At 38.5% G+C, this 23,819-nt stretch overlaps 1 protein-coding gene across 4 annotated transcripts in view; it reads right to left on the bottom strand.

The window, feature by feature from the left end:
• Positions 1-23,819, bottom strand: part of LOC127413691 (uncharacterized) — a 47,624-nt gene that overhangs the window by 2,047 nt on the left and 21,758 nt on the right. The window contains exons 6-17 of one of the 4 annotated variants that reach the window (XM_051651018.1): positions 20,464-20,685; positions 18,538-18,675; positions 18,307-18,444; positions 16,486-16,605; positions 15,042-15,272; positions 13,777-13,914; positions 13,446-13,550; positions 12,618-12,715; positions 7,964-8,675; positions 7,444-7,881; positions 2,505-4,685; positions 2,127-2,217 (exon numbers count right to left, since the gene is read on the bottom strand). In XM_051651018.1, the coding sequence (XP_051506978.1) occupies positions 2,127-2,217; positions 2,505-4,685; positions 7,444-7,881; positions 7,964-8,675; positions 12,618-12,715; positions 13,446-13,550; positions 13,777-13,914; positions 15,042-15,272; positions 16,486-16,605; positions 18,307-18,444; positions 18,538-18,675; positions 20,464-20,685 (4,612 nt within the window). The remainder of the gene's footprint in view (positions 1-2,126; positions 2,218-2,504; positions 4,686-7,443; positions 7,882-7,963; positions 8,676-12,617; positions 12,716-13,445; positions 13,551-13,776; positions 13,915-15,041; positions 15,273-16,485; positions 16,606-18,306; positions 18,445-18,537; positions 18,676-20,463; positions 20,686-23,819) is intronic. The other 3 variants (XM_051651020.1, XM_051651021.1, XM_051651022.1) reach the window with 3 other exon arrangements.

Here is a 23,819-nt window from a genome sequence, read left to right as displayed (position 1 = left end):
CATTATAGCAACCACGAGGAGAAAAGACAAACACTCCTACAACTGTTCTTAATCTAGATGTCTAATTTGTAGATCTGCTATACAAGGAGCCAATTAAGCTCCACACCTAAGGGCAGCATCCCTCTAGCTGTTTTTTATTTGTATTTTTTTCAGCTTTTCAGCCTATTTGTAAGGCACCATTTACATTGTCGTTCAAGAATCAGAGGTGCAGTGCACACTGCCACATCTCTCAGCAGATTGACAATAAAAGCCCCAGGGACTTCACTTCTTGAGGCCATGAGTGTGACCAATAAGCATCTCACAATGAAGAACTGACAAGCAACTCTCCTAATCTGATCTGATCCAAACTATTTCCCACACAAATGCAAAGCCACCTATCACAAATGGCAATTGTTATCCTTGGTGACTGTGTAACCAAGGTTTTCCATGGGTTTATATGACTAATACAATAAAGTGGAGGCACAACAGTTTGTTTTTTGTGTAAATCTTTTTTTCACTGAAACTACTCATGAACATGTTCTATGGCAAGCCCGTAAATGACAACTAAAAAAAGTCTGCTTTCAATGTGATTCATGCTGTTAACAAAACAATTTCACAATGAAAAGGACACTCCATAATAGAGCTAAATCTCAATCACTGAGTATGGACCGTCATTAAAAAAGCTTACCATAATTAGGCACATTTCCACATTGGGCCAAACGGTTCTCTTTGCAGAACCGCGCCGTTTCGTACAGATCCAGGTTCTTTGGCACAGTTACGGTTTCTTTTTCCACTGCGGTGCTGCGAACTCAGGATTAAAAATGGACTGGGCAGATAAACGATCATGAGTCACCATGTCACTACAGGCATTCCACCGGCACGGTTCTCAATCCTGAGTACAGTTAGCAAATCATGCTTAGAATTCCAGGCCAGAAATGGTTTAAAATCGAACCAAACCATGCACAAGTGGAAATGCCAATGGTTAATGATATCATCATTACTGATATCAATAAATTTAAGTAAGAGGTTTACTCTCATGTCCAAAAAAAAAAAAAAAAAAAAAAAAAAAAAAACATTTGTTTTGATATTATAATCGCATCAACACATTAACAGATTTAACAGGCGATCGGCAGCCTAGTTTAAACTTAAATAAACCCTAATTAAACAAATTAAAAAGAATTAAAGAAATCTCGCAACAAAAAAAAGAAAGACTTACCAATGATTATTTGGAGTGAAAATCACACCTCATTTCCTGTTCAATAAATTCGACAAAACATCTCTTCGCTATCAAATTACGTATATACAGTATATCACATAATGCTAGAGGGCCTTGGCATGAATGTATCTAAAAGACTACAACCACCAGTTACAAAACAATTTGATTAGCTGAAGAATATAAATATCTGACAATAGACACAAATCCATTTGTTCTGTTGAGGGATTCACTGGAAATTCTGAAGACCCTAAGGGGTAGAGCCCAGACTCACACTTTGCTTGTAAATGTAAATAAATTCTTATTGGATAAATTCTTTCATATTTTCGTCACTATTCGTTTGTGTGCTGATGAAGTCTACATACAGACAGAAGCAGGTAAGGAATGCATAAAAAATACATAGGTAAATAAAGGCTTTGCTGGCCCTGAAAGTTTGCTACTGAGTCACGGGTTAAGTTACTTTATAAATTGCATCCCAATTCAGCCAACACCTGACAGGAAATTAGAGAGGAATGTCAGAGACAGTCGTTTAGTCTGTCATCCCATTTCCATTCTTAATAGGTGAGTGTGACAAGCCTCTGACAGAAACGGGTAAAATTTCAGCAAAAAGTCATATGATGTGAAATCACCTACCAAAACTGAGTTTTCAGTTGGCTAGTGGGACACTGCCATGTTGCCACCTTAAAATGTTCCTAAAAAAACCCCAGCTCATTTTAAGGTAATATGTTTCTTAAAAAGCTTTGTCATGATCTAATAACATCCCTAATATGACCTAAAATAACTGCTGTTCCTTGAAAAAGAAAAGACTAAGGCAATAATCTTGCTCATAAGACAAAAGAATAAAAAATTAGGTGAGTAACGTTTAAAGACGCTTGCACTGTAGAATTACAAGTGAATAAATGCTTCAACCTAAAGGACCTGGAAATACTGGTACCTGGTGCAGAATTCCGATTTTGTCCACGTGATCGCTGGGCTTCCATTTGCTGCTCTTTCTTCAGCTTCATTCTCTGGTTAAACTGTTCAAGCTGCCCAGACCACAATTATAAAAGAACAAAACTCTCATTGACACAATGGTGATAAAACATTCAATAGATTTTTCACAAGTACAGAATATTACAGAAAACAGATTAATCACTAAAAACAATGAGCTCATGGCAGCAATGTCCTTGGATGTGCTCTGAAATTTGACACATCACAGAATCACAAACAAGTGTAACATGAAAATAACATTACACATAACATGAACATTAAGGATCACCAAACAAAGGATCAGAGAAAATCATTTGATTCCACTTGTGAAAAGGCGTCATACCCGTTTCTTCTGTTTAGCCTTGATGTCATCCTCGGTTATGGTAGAAACCAGTTTTATCCCTGCCGCCTCCTGCAAACTTTTTGCTGGACTGTTATTTGCTTGAGTGTTCATTGCTTTCTTTTTCTTTCTCGCTTTTCTTTTTGGCTTTGCTTTAGAATTAACTGACACAATTACTTCTTCCATTTTCACTGTTTTTGTCATTTCTATTGTTTTGAGACACCTAACAGGTTGTGTCTTTATGTCAATTAGGTTATGACCAGCACGTAGGGTAGGGTACGACAAATTCGTGGAAGAGAGGAGGAGAGGGTTGGAGACAGGTGGGGGCCCATAGGGAATTGGCATGGTGAGTGGATGGGGCACAGAATAAGGATTGCCCATTTGTGTAGGGTATGAACTATAGGCAGACATCATATGTTGAGCCACTGCTTGCAAACCACTGGCATAACATAGATTAGGGGGTGGAGGTACAAAGCCATAGGGGTATGCAAGATACTGCAAATTAGTGTTCTGACTGCTATCCAAAGCAGAGGCAGAACCCCAAAGATTTTGTTCATTACTATGGTAGGAATATTGTGACGTTAAAGTGGGAATGGTGGAATTTTGAGCATACTGGGAACTGCCAGGTTGAGCTGTGGATATACCATATGTGGATGCAGGTTGGTATGAAACTTCAGAAACTGTTGTCGACTCAGATGAAGGTTTGGAAGGTTCTTGTGTGCCTTTTGTTGATTTCAAGTTCATGACGGTTCTTTTAAGGCCAGTTAGGTCTACATCTTCCACTTTGTGCTCATCTCTGTATTTAACAGAGTCCTTGTAGCTCATGTAAACCTTACGATTAGAGGACTGAGCTGGGGAAACAGAACGGAAGCCATCGGAGTCCGAGGAACCTGCCCTACTTCTACCCCTTCGCTCTGATCCACTCATTGATTGCTCCCTTTTTTGGTCAAAGGATGCACTATGAGGTTTTATCGTCTTACCATACAACCGCTCTTTTGTCCTATCTGCCAATTTGCTAACCTCTGCTGTGTCTAGATGAAGTCCAACTGTTTGAAGAAGACTCTGAATTTTTTCAAAGTGCTCTGCCTTTTTGTCTTTATCTTCATTGCTTTCTTCAGTCTGCTGAAAAGCTATGCTTTTGTTAAACTTGCTATCAGGCATCTCACTGTCCTGTACGTAAGAGTGCTGGACATTTGGATGGACATTCTGGTATTCAACAGACTGACTATGCTCCTTATAGAGATTGTTGTCGTCATCAGCATAACGTTTGCTTTCTGTTACATACAAATCAGTGTCCCCTTCATAATGATTCCTTCGCTTGAAGCGATTTGGATCTTCTTCATGCATGTTCCAATTATCTGCAACCAACTGATGACCATAGGGTTTCTTACTCTCAGCTTTTGCAGTAGGTTCTACATTATATTGCATTCCAAAAAGCCAAGAAGTGTCACTACCATCCTTTACAGCTCTCTCACGAGGCAAGAGGTCATCTTTTCTGAGGTCATCGAAACGGGTTTCAGTCTTCACAGGGCTTTTAATTTGTTCTCGGACAAAATGTTTACTCCCACCTCTCCCTATAAAGAGAGGCTGATCCTCATCATCGTTTTCCTTAAAAGGATCATATAACTCATCCATGAAAGGAATATTGCTATCTAAGTGTGGTTGAGGGGCCTTCTGGGTGCCCATTAATGCCAGATCTTTTCTAGCCTCTTGAAACAATGAGCTTACTATACTGGAGTCTGCCTTGTTGAGAGCACTAAGGAAGCGCTCCATTTGTGTTGTAAGGTTGCACTTTTGTTCTGAAGGTGCGGCCTGACTTGTAGAAGGGTTACTGCTATGGGAGTGGTCATGAGTCTGATGAGATGATGCCCTGTGCTGGTCATCTTGAGATTTGTAACGTTTGGACATTCTGGAAGGTTTAGAGTCATGTACAGATCTTAAATCGGATGCTTGCGTGACTGACTGTGGGACAACTGCCTTGTTAAAAGGGGAAGGTTCAGCCACACGCAAGGTTGCTGAAGACTCTAAGAGCCTGTTGAATAAGCCCAAAGTATCTGAATGAACAGGCTGTGGATTTGAGGACCTATCTAACAGAGCAGCTGCTGTTGATTGAGAGGGTGGTTTTGTAAAAGCAGAATCATCTTGACTTGGTTGACCATACTCATCAGCTGAGGTTGTGTTACTCTGCAAATATAAAATGCAAAATACAAATTATAATACAAATTAAATGGTACTAACAACTGGCTTTTCCTTGAAACGGTTTGCTAATTTTTGCTTCATGTATTCTTCATATCCCTGCTGGAAAATCAAGTTAAAACCAGCTTCAGATGGTGGAAGGTGTTACATGGTTTCTATTTGGTCAAAGCTGGTAATTTCTGGTGCCGGATTCACGAAAATGTTCTTAAGAAAAACATTAAGAAAGTTCTTAGGATAAATTATAAGAAGTTCGTAAGAATGTTCCTAATTGCAATTCTTGAAAAATTCTTAAGTTCTCAAATATTTTCTTATGAATATCTTTTTTTCTAAAGAATAAAAAGACAGGCTTTGACATTGTCTGATCAGCCTGCTAATGGGCTTGCCTTGTCTAATAGCCTACAACAAATTCAGTACTTCAACACTGGTAAATCATATTGATACATTTATCTATTAACCTTTTATTTTTATTTTTTAAAGTAGCAAGCCAAGCACCTCACGGTCATTTAAAAAAAATATAAAGTGCGTGAGATGTGTTAGTTTAACGACATTAACCATCATAGGAGAATTTACTTGCTGCTAACCATTTGATAACTTTTAATTTGTCATGGAGGAAAATAAAAACTTTATCAGACAAGAGGTTCTTGTTGAGGAAATTACTGCAAGGAAAAATTCTCCTTGGGAAGCTTGATAATAATATTACGTCAGAAATTAAGAGGCGGGTAAATGGGAAAGGATGGCGGAGGCTGTTTCCGCGGTGCCCAACTCCGATAGGGATGTGGATGGGGGGGGGATAAAAAGAAAGTCTCAGCTTACTAATGTTATAATTATTGTGTTTCTATGATCTCTAAAGATCGCGGAGAGAGCGTGCTAAATGCAGCGCATCCATTTGAATAAGCATGATTGGTCACCACATTAAGAAGCTTCAAAATAACATTAATTGTTTGGTGATAAAATTTACATGGTTTGAAAGCTGAAAATAAAAATATCATTAGTCACAAAACAGAAACATGTTTGTCTAAATCACATTTCTACATAAACGGCCCATTGCTACTTCACACTCAACATGATAGAACACGTCACATTTAAAACAACCCATTTAATTCATTAAACATCTTACCTTTTAGAATTTAAGACAACTGTGATCTTAATTTAAGATGTTTTTTACGACAATTGTTAAGAAAGACTTTTTCAAGAATTTGAATGCTGCTTAAGTTTTTTCTTGAGAACAATCTTAAGAAAAAAAGATAAGAACTTTACGTTTTTTCGGACTTTTTTCTTAAAGCTACACTATGTAACTTTTTTTTGCTAAAAAATAACAAATTGTTATTAATGAGAGAGTGCAACAAAATCCATCTTCCAAACCATGTCTTTACCCAAATACACTTTGATAAACCTATAATAATTATAAATATTTTAGAGTTGTTAGGACGGATTTCGCGGGAAATCGCATACATACGTCATTCGCCCGTGTGTGTTGACGTCATATCCGTACACAGAGAAAATAAGGTCCGGCTACTGTAGCGTGTGTGTGGGAGTAGCTGAAACTGAAAGTTTGTTGTTACAATGAACTAGAAAAATTGACCATGGATCATTCAAAATGGCAAACCTCCAGAGAATCACCGGTTGCAAAAACAAAGAAACCTTGAACAGAGCAGAGTCTACAAGCAAAAAGGAAAGCGACAGAGTTCGTAATAAAACCTGAATCAAAATCGGCTTGGCTTTTCAGAAGTGGCGACAACTCCGAGATCTGAAAGGATTTAAAAGTGACCCAGAGATGGCTTTTTTCTTACTCAACAGGTAAGATATTTTACTGATATGGTTTATGTACAGTTGTGTAATCACACACACACACACACACACACACACACACACACACACACACGTCTATCTGTAATTGGTGAAGAACTTATCACTTGCTAGCACACATGTGTATTTTTCTTTATAACGGCAATAATTTATATAAATAAATCCTTTAGTCCTAGGCTTTCCAAGGACATGTGAGTCTTGAAATTATGTTGACCACTGGTTGGTATAATGACAATCTATAAATTAGTTACTACCATGGTCTATTTGGCCAGAATATCCTGCAGTTATAAAAATTTTACAACGTTTGTCCTTCAGACTAGCAATCAGACTACCAATCATTATGTCTAATGTAACGAACGTTGCCTAACTTTTGTAACGTCATTTATTTCAAAACATCAGTGTTTCCAATAAGTCAAAAAACAGCATAAGATATGGCACTTACCTGCTCAGATGACATGTTTTTGGATATCCGTCTTATCTTTTCTTTCTTTATTTGTCCATTCACTCTGATAAGATGTCCTGTATCCAGTGTGCCTCGAACCACATTCATCCACGCAGAGGAGCAGAGCCGAACCACAACCAAAATAATGTTCTTCCGCAAGACGCATGCAGTTTTATTTTTTAACCACTAGAGGTCCAAAAGTTACATAATGTAGCTAAGTTAGAAATTAAGAATAAAATAGTAGTTAAGAAGAATTTTCTTCTTAAGAACGTTTCGTGAATCCGGCCTCAGGACATTAACTGAACTGCCAACAGATGGGGCCAACCTTGTAGACCATCTTGGCTAAACTGTTGGGGACCAAAATCTAGACAGTTTCCAGCAACAACTCAGCAACCATGCTTGAGAAAACCACCTTAATCTGGTTTAACCTGTTTTTGTTTTTTGTTTTGTTTTTCCAGCAGAGAGTACTAACCTTATCCAACATCTGGATATACAAACCTGAGAGCTAAGAAACTCGGAGCGATTCTTCAAAATTGACTTTTTCGGCTGAACTTCAGATTTTATGTCAGAGCTCCATAAGTTCTCTTTAGACATTACAAACTGGTCGTATGAGTGTGAGTCAAACTCATATTCCTTTTCCATTGCAGGTGCATCTCGAATAGCTTTGGTCTTCTGTTCCATGGCAATTATCGCTCTTTTGCGTGCTACTGACTCACTTAGTTCTTCTAATTGCTTCTTTTTCCTCACCAATTCTGGATCCTCACTTTGAGGTAACAGTATTTTATCAGACCCTTTAGTGGTCAAACTATTCTCAGAATCACTTTTAAATTTGGAGTAGATGGGTACATTCAAGTCAAAAGCACTCAAAAGGCATCCCATTTGTATGTCTAGACTCTCACTCTTTACAAAAGCAGCAGTTTCCTTGCTTGTAGAAGCCTTTGAAAGAATAAAAGAGACAGAGTGAGATATAGAAGGTAGGACATGAAAAAAAAAGAAACTTGTCTGAGCTGAAACAAACCTGAGATTGAGGATCTGGAAGTTCAGACTGTTTCTTTAAGATGGACTTGACTGGTTTTAGGTCAGGCATCCACATGGTATCCCGATGCACATGTTGATAATCAAATGTTTTAATTCCACGTTCATTGTCTATCTCAACCTCAGGCTCAATTTTTTTTACATTTTGCTCCATAGCGACAATAGCTTTCTTGCGTGCAATCAACTCATTGAGCTCCATTAGCTCTCTCCTTTTTCTCAATAATTCATCACCAACATTGTCCTTGGGGCTTTCGGTTCTTTTTTTGATGCCGGACTCTTTACTGCTGCCTTGTTTTTTATACCTATCATCTCTGTGATCTGGGCTGCGACTTCTCCTCCTGGCACTTCGGCCGCTCCTATCTCTGCTTCTGCTGCGACTCCGTCGGTATCTGTCTGAATGGTCTCTGCTCCGACTACGGCTGTGTCTGTATCTGCTGTCCCTCTTCTCACGACTGGAACTTCTGCACCTTCTGTAGTAGTTGCTACCTCTGTCTCGGCTGCGGCTTCTGCTCCGACTACACCTGCGTCGACCATTCTCTCTGCTTCTGCTGCGACTATACCTGTGTTGACTATCTTCCCTGCTTCTGCTCCATGCCTGATCTCCTTTAGGTTTAGTCTTTTCTTGTTTAATTTCACTTCCCTTCTTCAGATGTGTTATTGATGGTGATGCCTTGTCGTTTCCCTTGTTTGGCTTGCTGAAGTTTAAGAATTGTCAAGACAAATCCCATAAAATTTATTTAAACATGTTATGTAAAGCATATAACAAAAATAAAAAAAAAAATGTAAAAAATCAGATCTGGAATAAAAAAATAAATAAAAACTATTCACAAAGCCTTTAAACTGGACCAATACATTCCTGTGTTCCTTCTCACTGGGAAATCAGACAGTTTGTATTATGAATTAAAACATTTGAAATCTGTATTGTTGGATGGGTTATATTTTGCATCCAAGCATGCAAATTACTTAAGTTTGTTGTGCTTATGTTCAGGTCTGCAAACTAAAAAGTAGAGCTGGGTGATTTTTTTTCATTTACTGTACTTTAAGTCAAGGAATCAAGGTTTTGCTTTTTTTTTTTTTTTTTTTTTTTTTTTTTTAAGCAAACGCTATAGTTAGATATGTTTTCAATACACCAAAGGCTGAATAAGGAAGAGAAGGAACTATGCCAATAATTTGGAAAGAAACTAATGTGTGTCCTGTAACAAAAGTCCCTCATCTAGCTGAGAAAAATGATTGGAGATCAATATCTCTAACATCATGTTTGGGGAATGTACAAGAAAAGCTAATTAAAAAAAAACAAAAAACAAACACCCACAGTAGTAGAAAGGTGTACAAATCAATACGCTTACCTACCAAAGTACAGTACAACAAATGCTCTCATACGGTCCACACATACAGTGCATTCAGACATCTGCATTTTTTCACATTTTGTTATGTTGCAGCATTAAGCTAAAATGCTTTAAATTATTTTTTTTTCACATAAATCTACAATCCATACCCCATAATGACAAAGCAAAAAACAGATTTTTGATAACTTTGCAAATTTATTAAAAAGAAAAAACTGAAATATCATAAGTATTCAGGCCCTTAACTCAGTACTTTGTTGAAGCACCTTTGGCAGCGATTACAGCCTCAAGTCTTTTTGGGTATGATGCAACAAGCTTTGCACACCTGGATTTGGGGATTTTCTGCCATTCTTCTATGCAGATCCTCTCAAGCTCTGTCAGGTTGGATGGGGACTGCCGGTAGACAGCCATTTTCAGGTCTCTCCAGAGATGTTCGATTGGGTTCAAGTCCGGACTCTGGCTGGACCACTCAAGGACATTCACAGAGTTGTCCCTAAGTCACTCTTGCATTGTCTCGGCTGTGTGCTTAGGGTCATTGTCCTGTTGGAAGGTGAACCTTCTGCCCAGTCTGAGGTCCTGAGCACTCTGGACCAGGTTTTCATTAAGGATATCCTTGTATTTTTCTGCGTTCAGCTGTTCTTCAACCCTGACCAGTCCCCCAGTCCCTGCAGCTGAAAAACACCCCCACAGCATGATGTTACCACCACCATGCTTCACCGTTGGGATGGTATTTCGCAGGTGATGAGCAGTGCCTGGTTTTCTCCAGACATGATGCTTGGAATTGAGGCCAACAGTTTCATCAGACCAGAGAAACTTGTTTCTCACAGTCTGAGAGTCCTTTAGGTGCTTTTATGCAAATTCCAATCAGGCTTTCATGTGTCTTCCACTGAGGAGAGGCTTCCGTCTCGCCACTCTGTCATAAAGCCCAGATCGGTGAAGTGTTGCAGTGATGGTTGTCCTTCTGCAAGTTTCTCACATCTCCACATGTGCTCAACCAGAGTGACAATCGGGTTCTTGGTCACCTCTCTTACCAAGGCCCTTCTCACCCGTTTGCTCAGTTTGGCTGGAGGGCCAGCTCTTGGAAGATTCCTGGTTGTTCCAAACTTCTTCCATTTAAGAATTATGGAGGCCACTGTGCTCTTGGGAATCTTCAATGCAGCCAAATTTTTTTGTAGCCTTCCCCCGATCTGTGCCTAAAAACAATCCTATCTCTGAGCTCTGCAGGCAGTTTCTTTGACCTCATAGTTTGGTTTTTGCTCTAATATGCATTTTCAGCTGTGAGACCTTATATAGACAGGTATGTGCCTTTCCAAATCATGTCCAGTCAATTGAATATGCCACAGGTGGACTCCGGTCAAAGTGTAGAAACATCTCAAAGATTATCCAGAGAAATCAGATGCACCTGAGCTAAATTTCAAGTGTCATAGCAAAGGGAAGAATCCTTGTCAATGTGATTTCAGTTTTTTCTTTTCAATAAATTTGCAAAGTTATCAAAAATCAGTTTTTTGCTTTGTCATTATGGGGTATGGAGAGTAAATTGATTAAAATAATAATAATTTAAAGCATTTTAGCTAAAGCTGCAATATAACACACAATGTGGAAAAAAATGAAGAGGTCTGGATAGTATCTGAATGCACTGACTTGAGCAAACCTACAATAGTTCGTGTTTTACTGACTAATATGTCAAAAGCTTTTGAGCGTTTAGTAGACCATACCACATTGATCCTGCATTTACAGAGTATGGATACTTGTCCACAGCTTCTAACATGGTTGTGTAGCTTTGTAACTGGATGAAAACAGCCCTCAGGAAGTCCTTCAGGAAGACTTACCATCTATTTTACACTAATATTTTAGTGTTCTCTTTGTGGGAAGCTCTAAAAAAAACAAGAGCTGGCCTTGGAAAGAGAACAAAAAGAGCGATCAAGATTATGACAAAAAATGGGAACCCCCACAATCATTCCTACACTGCAGAAAAGAGAGGCTGCAAAACAACTTATCACTGACATGCATGATACAGATCATCTGCTGCATGACCTTCTCCCTCCGAGTAGAGCAGAAAGCACAGGGACAGTCCTCAGGATTAAAACCATCTGACATGCATTAAAGCCAGAACTGAACGTGTAAGACATGGAACTCTTGCAACTGCCATTAGACTCTTTAATAATGAATCAGGGCGCTTCGTAACTTCCCTTCAGACCATATGGATAGGCTATAAATATGAGAATCAAACATCCACCACTCCTTTTGCCATGATGCTTCAGATAGATCGCTAATTATTGCTATGTTCTGTGACGTGTTTCAAGTGTACTGCATCTTTGGCCAACATTTGGCCAGTGATAATTTTGACAAACTTTGCGAGTTGAATTGTAATGGTAAATCATTTCACTTTGCAGCGCTGGTCAGCACGTACCGCTAGTGGGCTTGCCCTGAACTCTATCGGCAGCAGTTTATGATTATACATACAAAATGTTTGATATATATATATATATATATGACTCATATGAGTACTTTCTCAATAAACTTGATCTCTAGACACTGATTTGTAGATAACTTTCTAGACAGTCTTGGTTTAGATAAAAAATACAATGTCTAAGAAGTATTTTGTAGTTTTCGTATTTTATACTATTATTTCTCAACATCTGGGTTCATTAGATTTCAGTTTATTGTACATTTACACTATGTTGACAATCTCCTGTGTGGTGCAGTTTTTCTTTTTTTGTATTTTTCTTGCACACCTATAATGAAAAGGACTTTGATTTATCTAGGTTGCCTTGCATTCTAATAAAGAACATGATTGAGTTACTTTTTGAGTACATTTAAAAATTGAAAAAAAGAGAGAAACAAAATAATGAATCATTCTTAAGTAAAAAAATAAAAAAAATAAATAAAAAATAAAAAAATCAAGATTCTAGTTTTTTGCCACATCACCCAGCTCTACTCAGAAGCAGATAAAAACTTGTGTTATGCTTGGTGTAAATAGTTTTGGTGCGAATTTTCACATCATTCTTGCTGTAAACAGGCCTTTTCAAGTGAGGAAATGGCAAATCATATTTCTGACATTTGACTGGCTTGGCTGTGAACCACACCACTCATCAATTAATCCGATATATTGCCCCTTGAACAAACAAGTAACACTTCTACCTGTCTAACAATGCCTGTATGATACTTTGTACATTACTTCAAGGAGACTTACTCAAACAATGCCAATGCAATGGTGTCCCAAATGAAGTACTCCTTCAGAACATTTGAAAAACCAACTAATGTGCTAAAATGATCAACTCATGATTTACTTACACTACATCCATTGATTCACTGCTTTTGTGCCCTGATTTGACCTCATCTTTGATATAGTCTTTTGGATCCTTCAGCAATTTGATGGCCATTTTCTTCTGCTGACAGCCAAGCAAATGTAGTGGAAAATTTTAGGCAACCAACCAACCCATGCAAAAAAAATAAAAAAATAATCATTAAATCGGTAAACTACTCATTCGTATAAATTAGGGGTTGCACGACTAGTCGAGTAGTTCTGCAACTAGTTGAAGTGCTGGTTGATGGATCGTGTCATCAAGTCGTGGATCACAATGTGAGGTGTGCTTGTACAATGGTCAAAGCAGGAGGAAAATTCCTGTGTCCACAAACTGAATCCCAGTGTAGCTGTGTGACATCAGTTTTGAACAGTAGCCTGAAACATGTTTGTTTATAACATGCATTCACAAAAAAAAAGTGAATGATGTACATCTGACATTGTCCATGTTCAATTCACTGACAAGCCAAAAGTTTCACAAACCACCACGAAACTAGTCAAGTGTCACCAAAAGGCAAACTAAGCAAATGAGACATGTTTTTTGCATGGTTTAAGACAATGCAGTAAGCAGCATGACTCTGGAAATGGAGATATGGATGCTTTAATTTTTCACCATCATCATCTCAGTAGCGTGGGCATTTTCTCCACTCACACACTCTACCACAGCATTGAACTTGCCAGAAAGAACAATTATCATTGATGCTGCGCAGCATATAGTAAATAATGTACATGACATATTGACACGCCAACTAGTTGACTTCTAAAAATGAGTAGTCGTGCAAGCCATAGCATAACCCTTAAAATATGCTGTACTGCACCTTCTCTTTAATCCCAAAGGCATATAATTTTGGTGCAGACGTGAAGACGTTCTTTTTCAGCCTTCTTATTCTAACAGCTTGATTTCCCCCTCCAGCTGCTTCATTCTTCAAATAGCATGAAAATTACATCAGATCTCAGGATTTACATATCAGCATCCAAAATTTCTCCTCTACATGTCCAGTAAATGAACAACTACAAACAAAATACTGAGCAGGACGAATCCAACTGTTAAAAAGAGTACATGAACCAAATGTGTGTAAATACTGGATACTTATTTCATGATGAGGTAAAACAACAAATATCATGATGTTCCTGCATTGGAGAACTTACCGATACTATCGTAAATGCAACCTTCTCAAACAAAGCGAGTTTGGTCTCTTCCATGACCTCACTCATGTCAAAATATAGCTGCGGGTCTTGTTGCGTCTTGATGAACCCGGAATTATCATCCAGCTTGACTACAAACCCCTATTAGATGGAAGCATGTCATAAGCAGAGAGTTCATTTACATTTACCTTACACAAAACATATTTTAAAAGGGTCATATTGTAAATGTTTTATTTAGCTTAAAACATTTACCCTTTGTAGTCTGGGTGAATAAAGACATCTATGCTGAGGACTCATTACACAACAGGTCATGTGGTCTGTGGGGTCATGACATCTGTGTCCAACAGTGCAGTGGATCAAACCCTGGACTATTTTTTATTTTATACAGCTAAATGTGCCATGCTGGCCTTGGAAAAATATATGGTGCAATTGCTAAGCTACTTTTAAATGACCAATTCAACACTTCGGCCAGAAACATTATGCAGGTATGCAAATGCAGACATGCATGCTTTGCCAAGCGCATGGCCCTGTTGAACATAGTGCTCTTGCATTATTGTGTTGTAACAAAACGCAATACTTAGTGATAGTTCACCCAAAAATTAAAATTCTCTTATTATTTACTCACCTTCATGCCATCCCAGAATTTGGATTTTTAAAATAATATTTCAGCTCTGTAGGTCCATATAATGCAAGTGAATGGGTGCCACAATTTTGAAGCTCCAAAAAGCAAAAATCTTTGCGTCCAGCAGATGAAAAAGTCATACACATCTGGGATGGCATAAGGGTGAGTAAATGAGAGAATTTTTATTTTGGGGTGAACTATTCCTTTAAGGGGGCGATTAAGTTACCTTCATGTCTGTGCTATTAAAACAATCTTTTATTATTCAGGCAGCTTACCATAAACATCGGCTAACTAACTTCCTCAGCAAGATTCTCTTCAAACAGTTGCTAAGTCATGAAAACTTACCATAGAAGAAGATGTCACACTAATGTCCACTATAGATACCTTTGCGGCAATGCTGAGAATGCAACGGGTACTTGTGTTGAATTATATACAGCAGCCCGATACATTTCGAACTGCACGATGCACAGAATTGAGCTTGCGTAGCAAGAAGCATCTGTGTTAATGTACTTGCATAGAGTATGTTTTAGCTTTAACATCTTGTGTGAACTGCCCAAAATGCTCCTTCACGACTTGCTGTAGGAATGTCACAGATGACTTAAACACCAAAAAAATTAAATAATAATAATAATTAAAAAAAACTCACTATCTTTCGTTGCTCTTCAGAGTCCGCCTGGAAAGTGTCTGGCAGAATATCCACGTTGACAGCACACTCCTCCTTCGTTACGCTGTTGGTTGAGATGTTGAACTGGACCTTGTCACCGACCAACATGGTGGCTTTTGCGATCACATCACCTGACTTAAAAGATATGCGTTTCTCTGTGCCCTCCACTGTTGAAACCAGTTGACCCAAACTGGGCTCTTGCTTGTACTTCTGCTTAAAAAGAAATAATTGCACGACCACTGCTTTGAAAAATTGTGCCTCAATTATCATGGCACAATGAACTAAAAAGACTAAATCAATAAGCTCATCATTGGTCAACTCCTACACTGTAAATACTCACAAAACCAATCATGCATCCTTTCCCAAGCAATCATACAGAGCTCAAAGGGACTTTCCTCCTCAAAACTCTCAAGTTAACAAATATCTAGTTTACTAGGAAAATACTTCAATTGAGCACAAAAGTGACCACTTGTGCTTGGTTCTGATAGTATTTTCCAATTTAATTTCCTCCCTTGGCATTTTAGTATTCTCTAATCAGAAGTTATAAGCTATGAACCAAAGCAACCAGTTCCAAGACGAATCACAAAATTACAAACTATGATTCAAAGCCAAAAAGTCTGGAAAAAAGGGTAAAAGGTATGAGACTGGGTAACTGACATCTTATGAGTGAATGAACTGCTCATCTCATGAACCACTGTGAATGAAGTAATCGAATTAGAAGGCAATCAATAGTTCAAGATAAAAATACAACAGTCAAATATACAACTATTGAAAGTGTAATGAGATTTCAGAATTTTTCCTACATTAAGCATTTTTAACAGCCACCAAGCGAAATTTCAGGCCCATTTATTTCAAAGCCAATTTAATGATAGTCATCTCAGGTTTGAAACTTTAAACCTGCTTAATGTGCTTCTCATCTGATACAAAAACAATTGAAGCCCAGTTTTCGCCTGAGTGTGGTGCAAGCCAACACAAAACAACTCGTGCAATGACCCGCTCTGCCTTATCCTACTGTATCTCTGGAGTGTGTGGACTTCCCTCAAATTGCATGCTCCAGAGATGGGATCATCAACCGGGCTTCACTTGATATCGCGGCACAGACCACAAAATTATGCAACCCATTTGAATTCTACCTGAAAATTTTCTAGTTTAAAGTGCTATGGAGGAAGTCAAACCTCTCAAACTGCTAGACAGCCCTGACATTCTAAACAGCAACAACAAAGAAAATCAAACCTTTCCTTAATTATAAAAAAAAAAAAAAAAAAAAACCTTCCTCATCCAAAGCTGAGCAAGAATTAGATAAATGGTTTCAATAAGCTGCATGTTAAAATGCTTTGCAAAAATAAAAGAAGACAGCAAAAATAACCAAGTCTTTGCTTGAAGGATCTAGTGGAATAGTAATTGTTTTTTGTAGCTTGTAGCCTACCTTCATTTCCTGGGTTTGGGAATTCTTTGGCATGATTTTGACAACTGTTCCCTCGTATTTCTCACTGCTCACATCGTAGGAGACAGCTGACTCTTGAGAACCAGTCTCTGAGGTTACCAGCTTCCAATAAACATGCAAATGGAATTGCAAAAATGATGACTCATTTCAAATAAACACATCTCCTACCTGCCATTGGTCGTACAAAACAGAGAGCTTGGCTCCTAACTCACACATATAGACCTTTTTCACGCTAGCACCATCTTTGATTTTTAATGGGAATGACAACGAGATTGTGAATGATAGACTTACCTTCACTTCAAGGGCACGAACGGTATAAAGTGCCTAGGTCACATCTGATTTTCCATAACTGATGTTGACTGGAGTTCTTTGTATACTGAATGTTCTCAGACAGATATTTTGTCAAAGTTTTGTCTGCGGAATGATCCAAAAACACTTTAAACTGCAGTACAGCCCAATGAAGAGAAGGTAAGTCTATCCCACACAGCCTCGTTGTCATTCCCATTAAAAATCAAAGATGGTGCTAGTGTGAATAAGGTCTATTGGTTGAGTCGATGTTGCTATGTCGGCATGGTTGGGTTACTCAAACAATAGTTTTGATAGTGGCTACGTTTACATGCACCTTCTTAATGTGATTACAGTGAGGTTTGAGGTTTGATTACAATACTGCGATTAAACTGTTGCTCACGTAAACAGAATATTGTGATTGTGATATTGCGATTATGCTAATAATCAGAATAATGATAATCGCAGTAAGATATGTGGAGTACTCCTATTTTAATCGCTTTACACTGGCATGTAAACGCTTTAATCATTTCTTCCACCCTGACTAAAGTGCGCCTGCGCCAGTGCTACAGACGGATGATATTATGCTCAAGCACAGGTTCAAAAACATCACGAAACAAAAGCTGCACTTACTTCGCGGTTTAATGTGAAACAGCAGTTTCTTGTACTATTTTCCAGCAGTGGTGCTCCCCAACTGCAGAATCGACAGCCCCACGGCAAAAGAAAACATTTTCCTCGAGTTGTAAATGTCCGTTTGCAGTCTAAATTGAATGATGGTGAGACAAAAAGACTGTATACCACAAAACAAAAATGGCAAGTACATCTTTCAAATGAGTTTGTACTCAACAACATCAAGCACGTGTATTCCTATCCAAGTGACTATTATGAACCGATTTTTTTTAGTGTATCAAAAGAGACAGCGCATCTAGTGCAGTCCGAAAACGACTCTTCTGAACGATTCTTTTTAGTGTATCAAAACAGACAGCGCATCCAGTGTAGTCGAAAATGACTCTTATTAACTGGTTCTTTTAATAAATTGTTTAAAAAGATTCACAAACTGACTAACTAATTTTCCTAATGCCAAGCTGAATTTAAAGATACATTTTGACAACAAGATATTTGTTCTTTTTTTTTTTTTTTTTGTCATATTATTTTATAAGAAAAAAACATTAAAACATCAAATTTCTCAGCAAATAATCAGAGTATTGGCAAGAAGCATGTAAACTGTGATTGAAGAGGTTTGCCCAAATCCTGTAAACATCTTAATCTAATTATTCCTTATACTCTGATTATTGCAATAATCAGAGAATTAGAGTACATGCAAACGTAGCCAGTGTCACAGAGACAAAAGTGTTTACACTTTTTAAAGGAATGAACCTACAAATGGCTTACTTCCAGATAAAAATTACAAAATGGGGTGTTATTGGAGAAAGTACTTTAAACATCGTAAAGATTACACACTGCAGCTTTAACAGGATAGTCGTGAATGAACAATGCCAACACTATGGCCTAAACTACCTTGTCTTTAACAGGGTCAGTGCCAGGCGTGTTGTCCTTTACTCCAGAAATATTTTCATTGCTTTTTGCTTGATGATTAAAGGTAACAGAGCCCTCAGGTAGCTTTTTGAGTCGGACCGCCTTCTTTGTGTCGTTCACCTTAAACCAAAAGCATTTATTATGAAGCTTTGAATGCAATCAACTAAACCAAAATGTGTTGTACTGGCAAAAAAAAAAAAAAAAAAGACTCACGGTTATAACAGTTAGCTCCACTTCATCCATGACGTCAAGTTCATCTTCAGATAAACTGTCAGCAGCCGAAGCAGTCAGGTTATTGTATGTCTCTGTCATAATGGTCAGGGTTCCATCAGTCTTGTTCATGATCACACCCTGGGAATAAAACAACAATAATAACTAGATAGTAAAGTTTGAAGACAAACTTTATGTTGGCTTGACAAAGCCTTGTCTGAAAGTTTAAAATGGTTTGAAGAGTTGGAAGTTTGAAGGTCTTACAGTCAGACAGACAGAAGGAACATCATACAGATAGACAGCCAGCTGCAAGAAGTCCTATGCAACCCTACCCCTTGCTTGTTTTTCTGAATGGCAAATTGGTTGCTAGGGTAACCCCATCTGGTTGCTAGGCAGTTACCAAGGTGACACTGAAAAGGCTCCTTGCTACCCTGAGTCAAATGAACAAAACCAGAAATCTCTACAATGTTCTGGTGCAGAGGTATGTGATTTGTTACTTGGTTGCTAGGGTAACCCCATCTGGTTGCTAGGCAGTTACCAAGGTGATACTCAAAAGGCTCCTTGCTAGCCTGAGTTAAATGAACGAAACCCAGAAGTCTCTACGATGTTCTGGTGCAGAGGTATGTGATTTGTTACTTGGTTGCTAGGGTAACCCCATCTGGTTGCTAGGCAGTTACCAAGATGATACTCAAAAGGCTCCTTGCTACCCTGAGGCCGATGAATGAAACCGGAAGTCTCTACGATGTTCTGGTGCAGAGATATGATTTGTTACTTGGTTGCTAGGGTAACCCCATCTGGTTGCTAGGCAGTTACCAAGATGATACTCAAAAGGCTCCTTGCTACCCTGAGTCCAGTGAATGAAACCGGAAGTCTCTACGATGTTCTGGTGCAGAGATATGTGATTTGTTACTTGGTTGCTAGGGTAACCCCATCTGGTTGCTAGGCAGTTACCAAGGTGTTACTCAAAAGGCTCCTTGCTGCCCTGAGTTAAATGAAAGAAACCCAAAGTCTCTATGATGTTCTGGTGCAGAGATATGTGATTTGTTACTTGGTTGCTAGGGTAACCCCATCTGGTTGCTAGGCAGTTACCAAGGTGTTACTCAAAAGGCTCCTTGCTGCCCTGAGTTAAATGAAAGAAACCCAAAGTCTCTATGATGTTCTGGTGCAGAGATATGTGATTTGTTGATCAGCAGTTACAGAAACACTCAAACCAGCCCATCTGGCACCAGCAATCATGCCACGTTCCAAATCACTGAGATCACATTTTTTCCCCATTCTGATGGCTGATGTGAACATTAAATAAAGCTCATGACCCATATCTGCATGACTTTATGCACTGCTGCCACACGATTGGCTGATTAGATAATCGCATGGATGATTGTTGGTGCCAGACTGGCTGGTTTGAGTATTTCTGGGATTTTCACACACAACAGTCTCTAGAATTTACTCAGAATGGTGCCAAAAACAAAAAACATCCAGTGAGCGGCAGTTCTGTGGATGGAAATGTCTTGTTGATGAGAGAGGTCAATGGAGAATGGCCAGACTGGTTCAAACTGACAAAGTCTACGGTAAGAATAACATCTCTGAATGCTATTTTGAGATGCGGGTTGGCGCTGTTTTGGTGGAACGAGAGGGACCTACACAATATTAGGCAGGAAGTTTTAATGTTGTGGCTGATCGTTGTATGGCAATGACTCTTGAATTATTTTTTTGTGTAATAAACATGTAGCTGGACCTAAAAAAAGAAAAGCAAAAGCATTTCCTGACTGCATGGTCCATATAAAATCAAAAGCCAATGGAGACAAAGAGTCAAGTACACTTCATGAATGAATATGAGTTAAGTCATGCGATGGTCAAACAAGTCTGATAACTCCAGTCCTACACTTTCAGACAAACCTTAAGGTCTAAGGGACATAATGAGCTACTTACCATCTCTCTGATTTCCTTAGTGAGCTGAAAAGTTTCTGGTGTTTTTGGTTTGATGTGTGTGGCTCTTTGTTCCCTAGTAATAAGATCTGTCAGCAACTGGAACTCCACACGATCATACAGCAGAAGAGTCACATTGGTGTCCTGCTTTCCGAAGGGCAGTTTAACGGGATCCACAGAGAGAATGGTCCTGATGCAGCCAGGATTAGGCTCCTTGACTTTGCCCTTAGTAAATACAGAATGAGATATTCAGGTCTTTAGGACACTTTTATATCATGACAGATTACACTGGCATTTACTGTATATAATTCAACTGAATCAGATCAAAGAAACCATATGAAAGAAAATTATAAAATATATTTGACAACATTAGAAATTCACTTATTGATAACAGAATGTGTGTTCTGAACACAAATAATCCACTGAAAAGGCTTTTGTTAAGGTTACAAGCAGACACAAAGGGATAACTACAACTTGTCATGGAATTTTCTGTTAAAGACCCAGTTTACTGCCTTCAAACGTGCACTTTTATTTTCTGCGTTTTGGAATAAAACACACCAGAACATTTTCTTGACAAATTATTTTTGTTATTATTGAACAGCCCAACTAATGCCTCATTGATGAGAGAGGTCAACAGAGAATGGCCAGATTGGTTTGAACTGACAAAGTCTACGGTAACTCAGATAAACGCCCTGTACAATTGTGGCGAGAAGAATATAATATCAGAATGCTATTATGAGATGCGGGTTGGCGCTGTTTTGGCAGCACGAGGGGGACCTTCGCAATATTAGGAAGATGGTTTTAATGTTGTAGTGTGTGTGCGTGTGTGTATATATATATATATATATAATATTGCCTTAGTCTTTCTTTACTGTTACCAGATGGCCCAGACACAGAGACAACAAGAATGAAAATTGAATGAACTCCCAGATGCAGTTTATTGTGCTACTTCAATCCCAATCAATAAAGAAAAGTGGTACACAATATGGGACTTTTAATTATAAAGAAGCCTGAAATACACATGGGACTCTTATTTTGAAATGTCTGCACTCCCAGTTGTGAGTTCACTTACGGCTGATTCGCTGAGAAAGTGAATCCGATTCAAATTGCTAACCTGAGTTCAAACCCTGCAACAGATCCGGTTCAAAAGAATAATTTGTTCACGACTCTCTCGCGCTGGGTTTGTTGTTGCATGCAGCGAGCTCGTCAGCAACAGAAAGGGTGAAAAGCGGCGCGAGACACACTGTTGCTCTACAGATGTATTCAATAACTCACAAGATGATATCTGACGAAACCGCATATGAACTCACACAAGACTAGATTTTAAATTATAGTCGCAATTAATTATTTTTGGTCGCATTTGCAACCCTTTTAGTCGCAGTCTGGAGCCCTGGATTTCCTGATTTGATTTCGATTCACAAGCTCTCGATTCCAGTTTCGATTTGATATCGAATCATATGGGTTAAAGTAATGTCTATTTTGCTTATATTTGAAATAATTATCCCACCTAATAGTGTTAATTACACAGGGGAACTTCTAACTATGTTCATTATGAAAATGTTACTTTTACTAATCATATTTTCTTATTTTTTCATCATTTTGGTCACATTTTAGCTTTTAAAAATAAACAAATCCATGTATTCAATCAATAAATAAGATAATATATTGCATATATTATTTTTGTTACATGTTTTTTTAATAAATTAATTTGTACTATTTACAGGTATTTACATTATCTATGATTCCATCCAAGGTTTTTTTGTTTTGTTTTTTGTGACAAACGTGAAGCGCATCAAAAAGTTTACTGATGCAGCTGATGGAAATGCAAATTATCGCTAAAATCTCACAAGTGTTGACATAAATTTTCCATTTAACTCTAGCGCATAAACTATGTTGATACATAGTTTGGAAACTGGTTTGGAAACACTTTGTTGAGAAAATTGGCATTAAAGCAAAAATGTAGTGTCACATGACAGAATTTACCACAGTCGTTAGCCTGTGTTAATCATGGCGCTGTGTCTCGTTTCGAAGGCTGCGTTCTAGGTAGGACACGTCCTTTGAAGGCTGCAGTATACCGAGTGTCCTCCTTTAAACAAGTCTCGTTTAAAGAGACGGACTTCATAGGACAAACGGAAACTGAACGTATCATGGTTGCTATGACAGCACGCCACTCTTTAACAAGCAGGAGAGCTTTGAGTGAGAAGGGAACAAAGTCCCTCTGGAAGGGAATGTATGAGGTACATTTTAGGAGAGTTATAATGATGTAAAGAGAAAAGAAAATAGATTTTACAGGTGTACTTTTAGTCTAAGGCTATGTTCAGGCTGCAGGCAAATCTGATTTTTTCTCAAATCAGATCTTTTCAGGCAGACTGTCCGCACTATTAATTTCAAGTGATCAAATCAGATTTGCGCGTTCAGACATAACCAACCTATCTGCATGGGTTGCTCTGGTTACGATGTAGGTGTACCAACGTGACAATGCTTTCAAAACAGATGCGGGAAAAACGGAGGTGCATCATTTCGCTCTCCAAATAAGCGCCCTGTCCAGGCGCGGTGCAGAACTCCTCCGTCACACAAGAAAAACTCAGCAACGGAGGAGACTGGTAAATATTGTGATGTTCCATGCTGCAGTCACCGATTTTTGATGTCATCGTTGTGTGTCGCATTAAGAGTGACGCAAAAGACCATTTGAAATCCAATTTGAAATCTGATAGTATTTTCCAATTTAATTTCCGAGATACAGTTGTGCTCAAAAGTTTGCATACCCTTGGAGAATTGGTAATATATGTACCATTTTTAAAGAAAACATGAGTGAGCAGGCAAAACACATTTCTTTTATTTCTTATGGGATTCATATTCAACTGTAGGTTATAATAGAATGGCACAATCATTAAAACAAATCATGGCAACAATGAAAAAAATGAAATGATCCCTGTTCAAAAGTCTGCATACCCTTAGTTCGTAATACTGTGTATTTCCCCCTTTAGCATCAATGACAGCGTGCAGTCTTTTGTAATACTTGTCTATGAGGCCACAAATTCTTGCAGGAGGTATAGCTGCCCATTCATCTTGGCAAAATGCCTCCAGGTCATGCAAAGTCTTTGGTTGTCTTGCATGAACCGCACGTTTGAGATCTCCCCAGAGTGGCTCGATGATATTAAGGTCAGGAGACCGTGATGGCCACTCCAGAACCTTCACCTTTTTCAGCTTTAACCACTGGAGGGTCAACCTGGCCTTGTGCTTAGGGTCACTGTCATTCTGGAAAGTCCAAGAGCGTCCCATGCACAGCTTTTGTGCAGAAGAATGGAAATTGTCTGCCAGTATTTTCTGATAACATGCTGCATTCATCTTGCCATCAA

The sequence above is a fragment of the Myxocyprinus asiaticus genome, chromosome 23, assembly GCF_019703515.2.
Source record: "Myxocyprinus asiaticus isolate MX2 ecotype Aquarium Trade chromosome 23, UBuf_Myxa_2, whole genome shotgun sequence".
Classification (NCBI taxonomy): domain Eukaryota; kingdom Metazoa; phylum Chordata; class Actinopteri; order Cypriniformes; family Catostomidae; genus Myxocyprinus; species Myxocyprinus asiaticus.
Note: the sequence above shows the minus strand (reverse complement) of the source record. Positions and strands in the feature narration are given on the sequence as shown.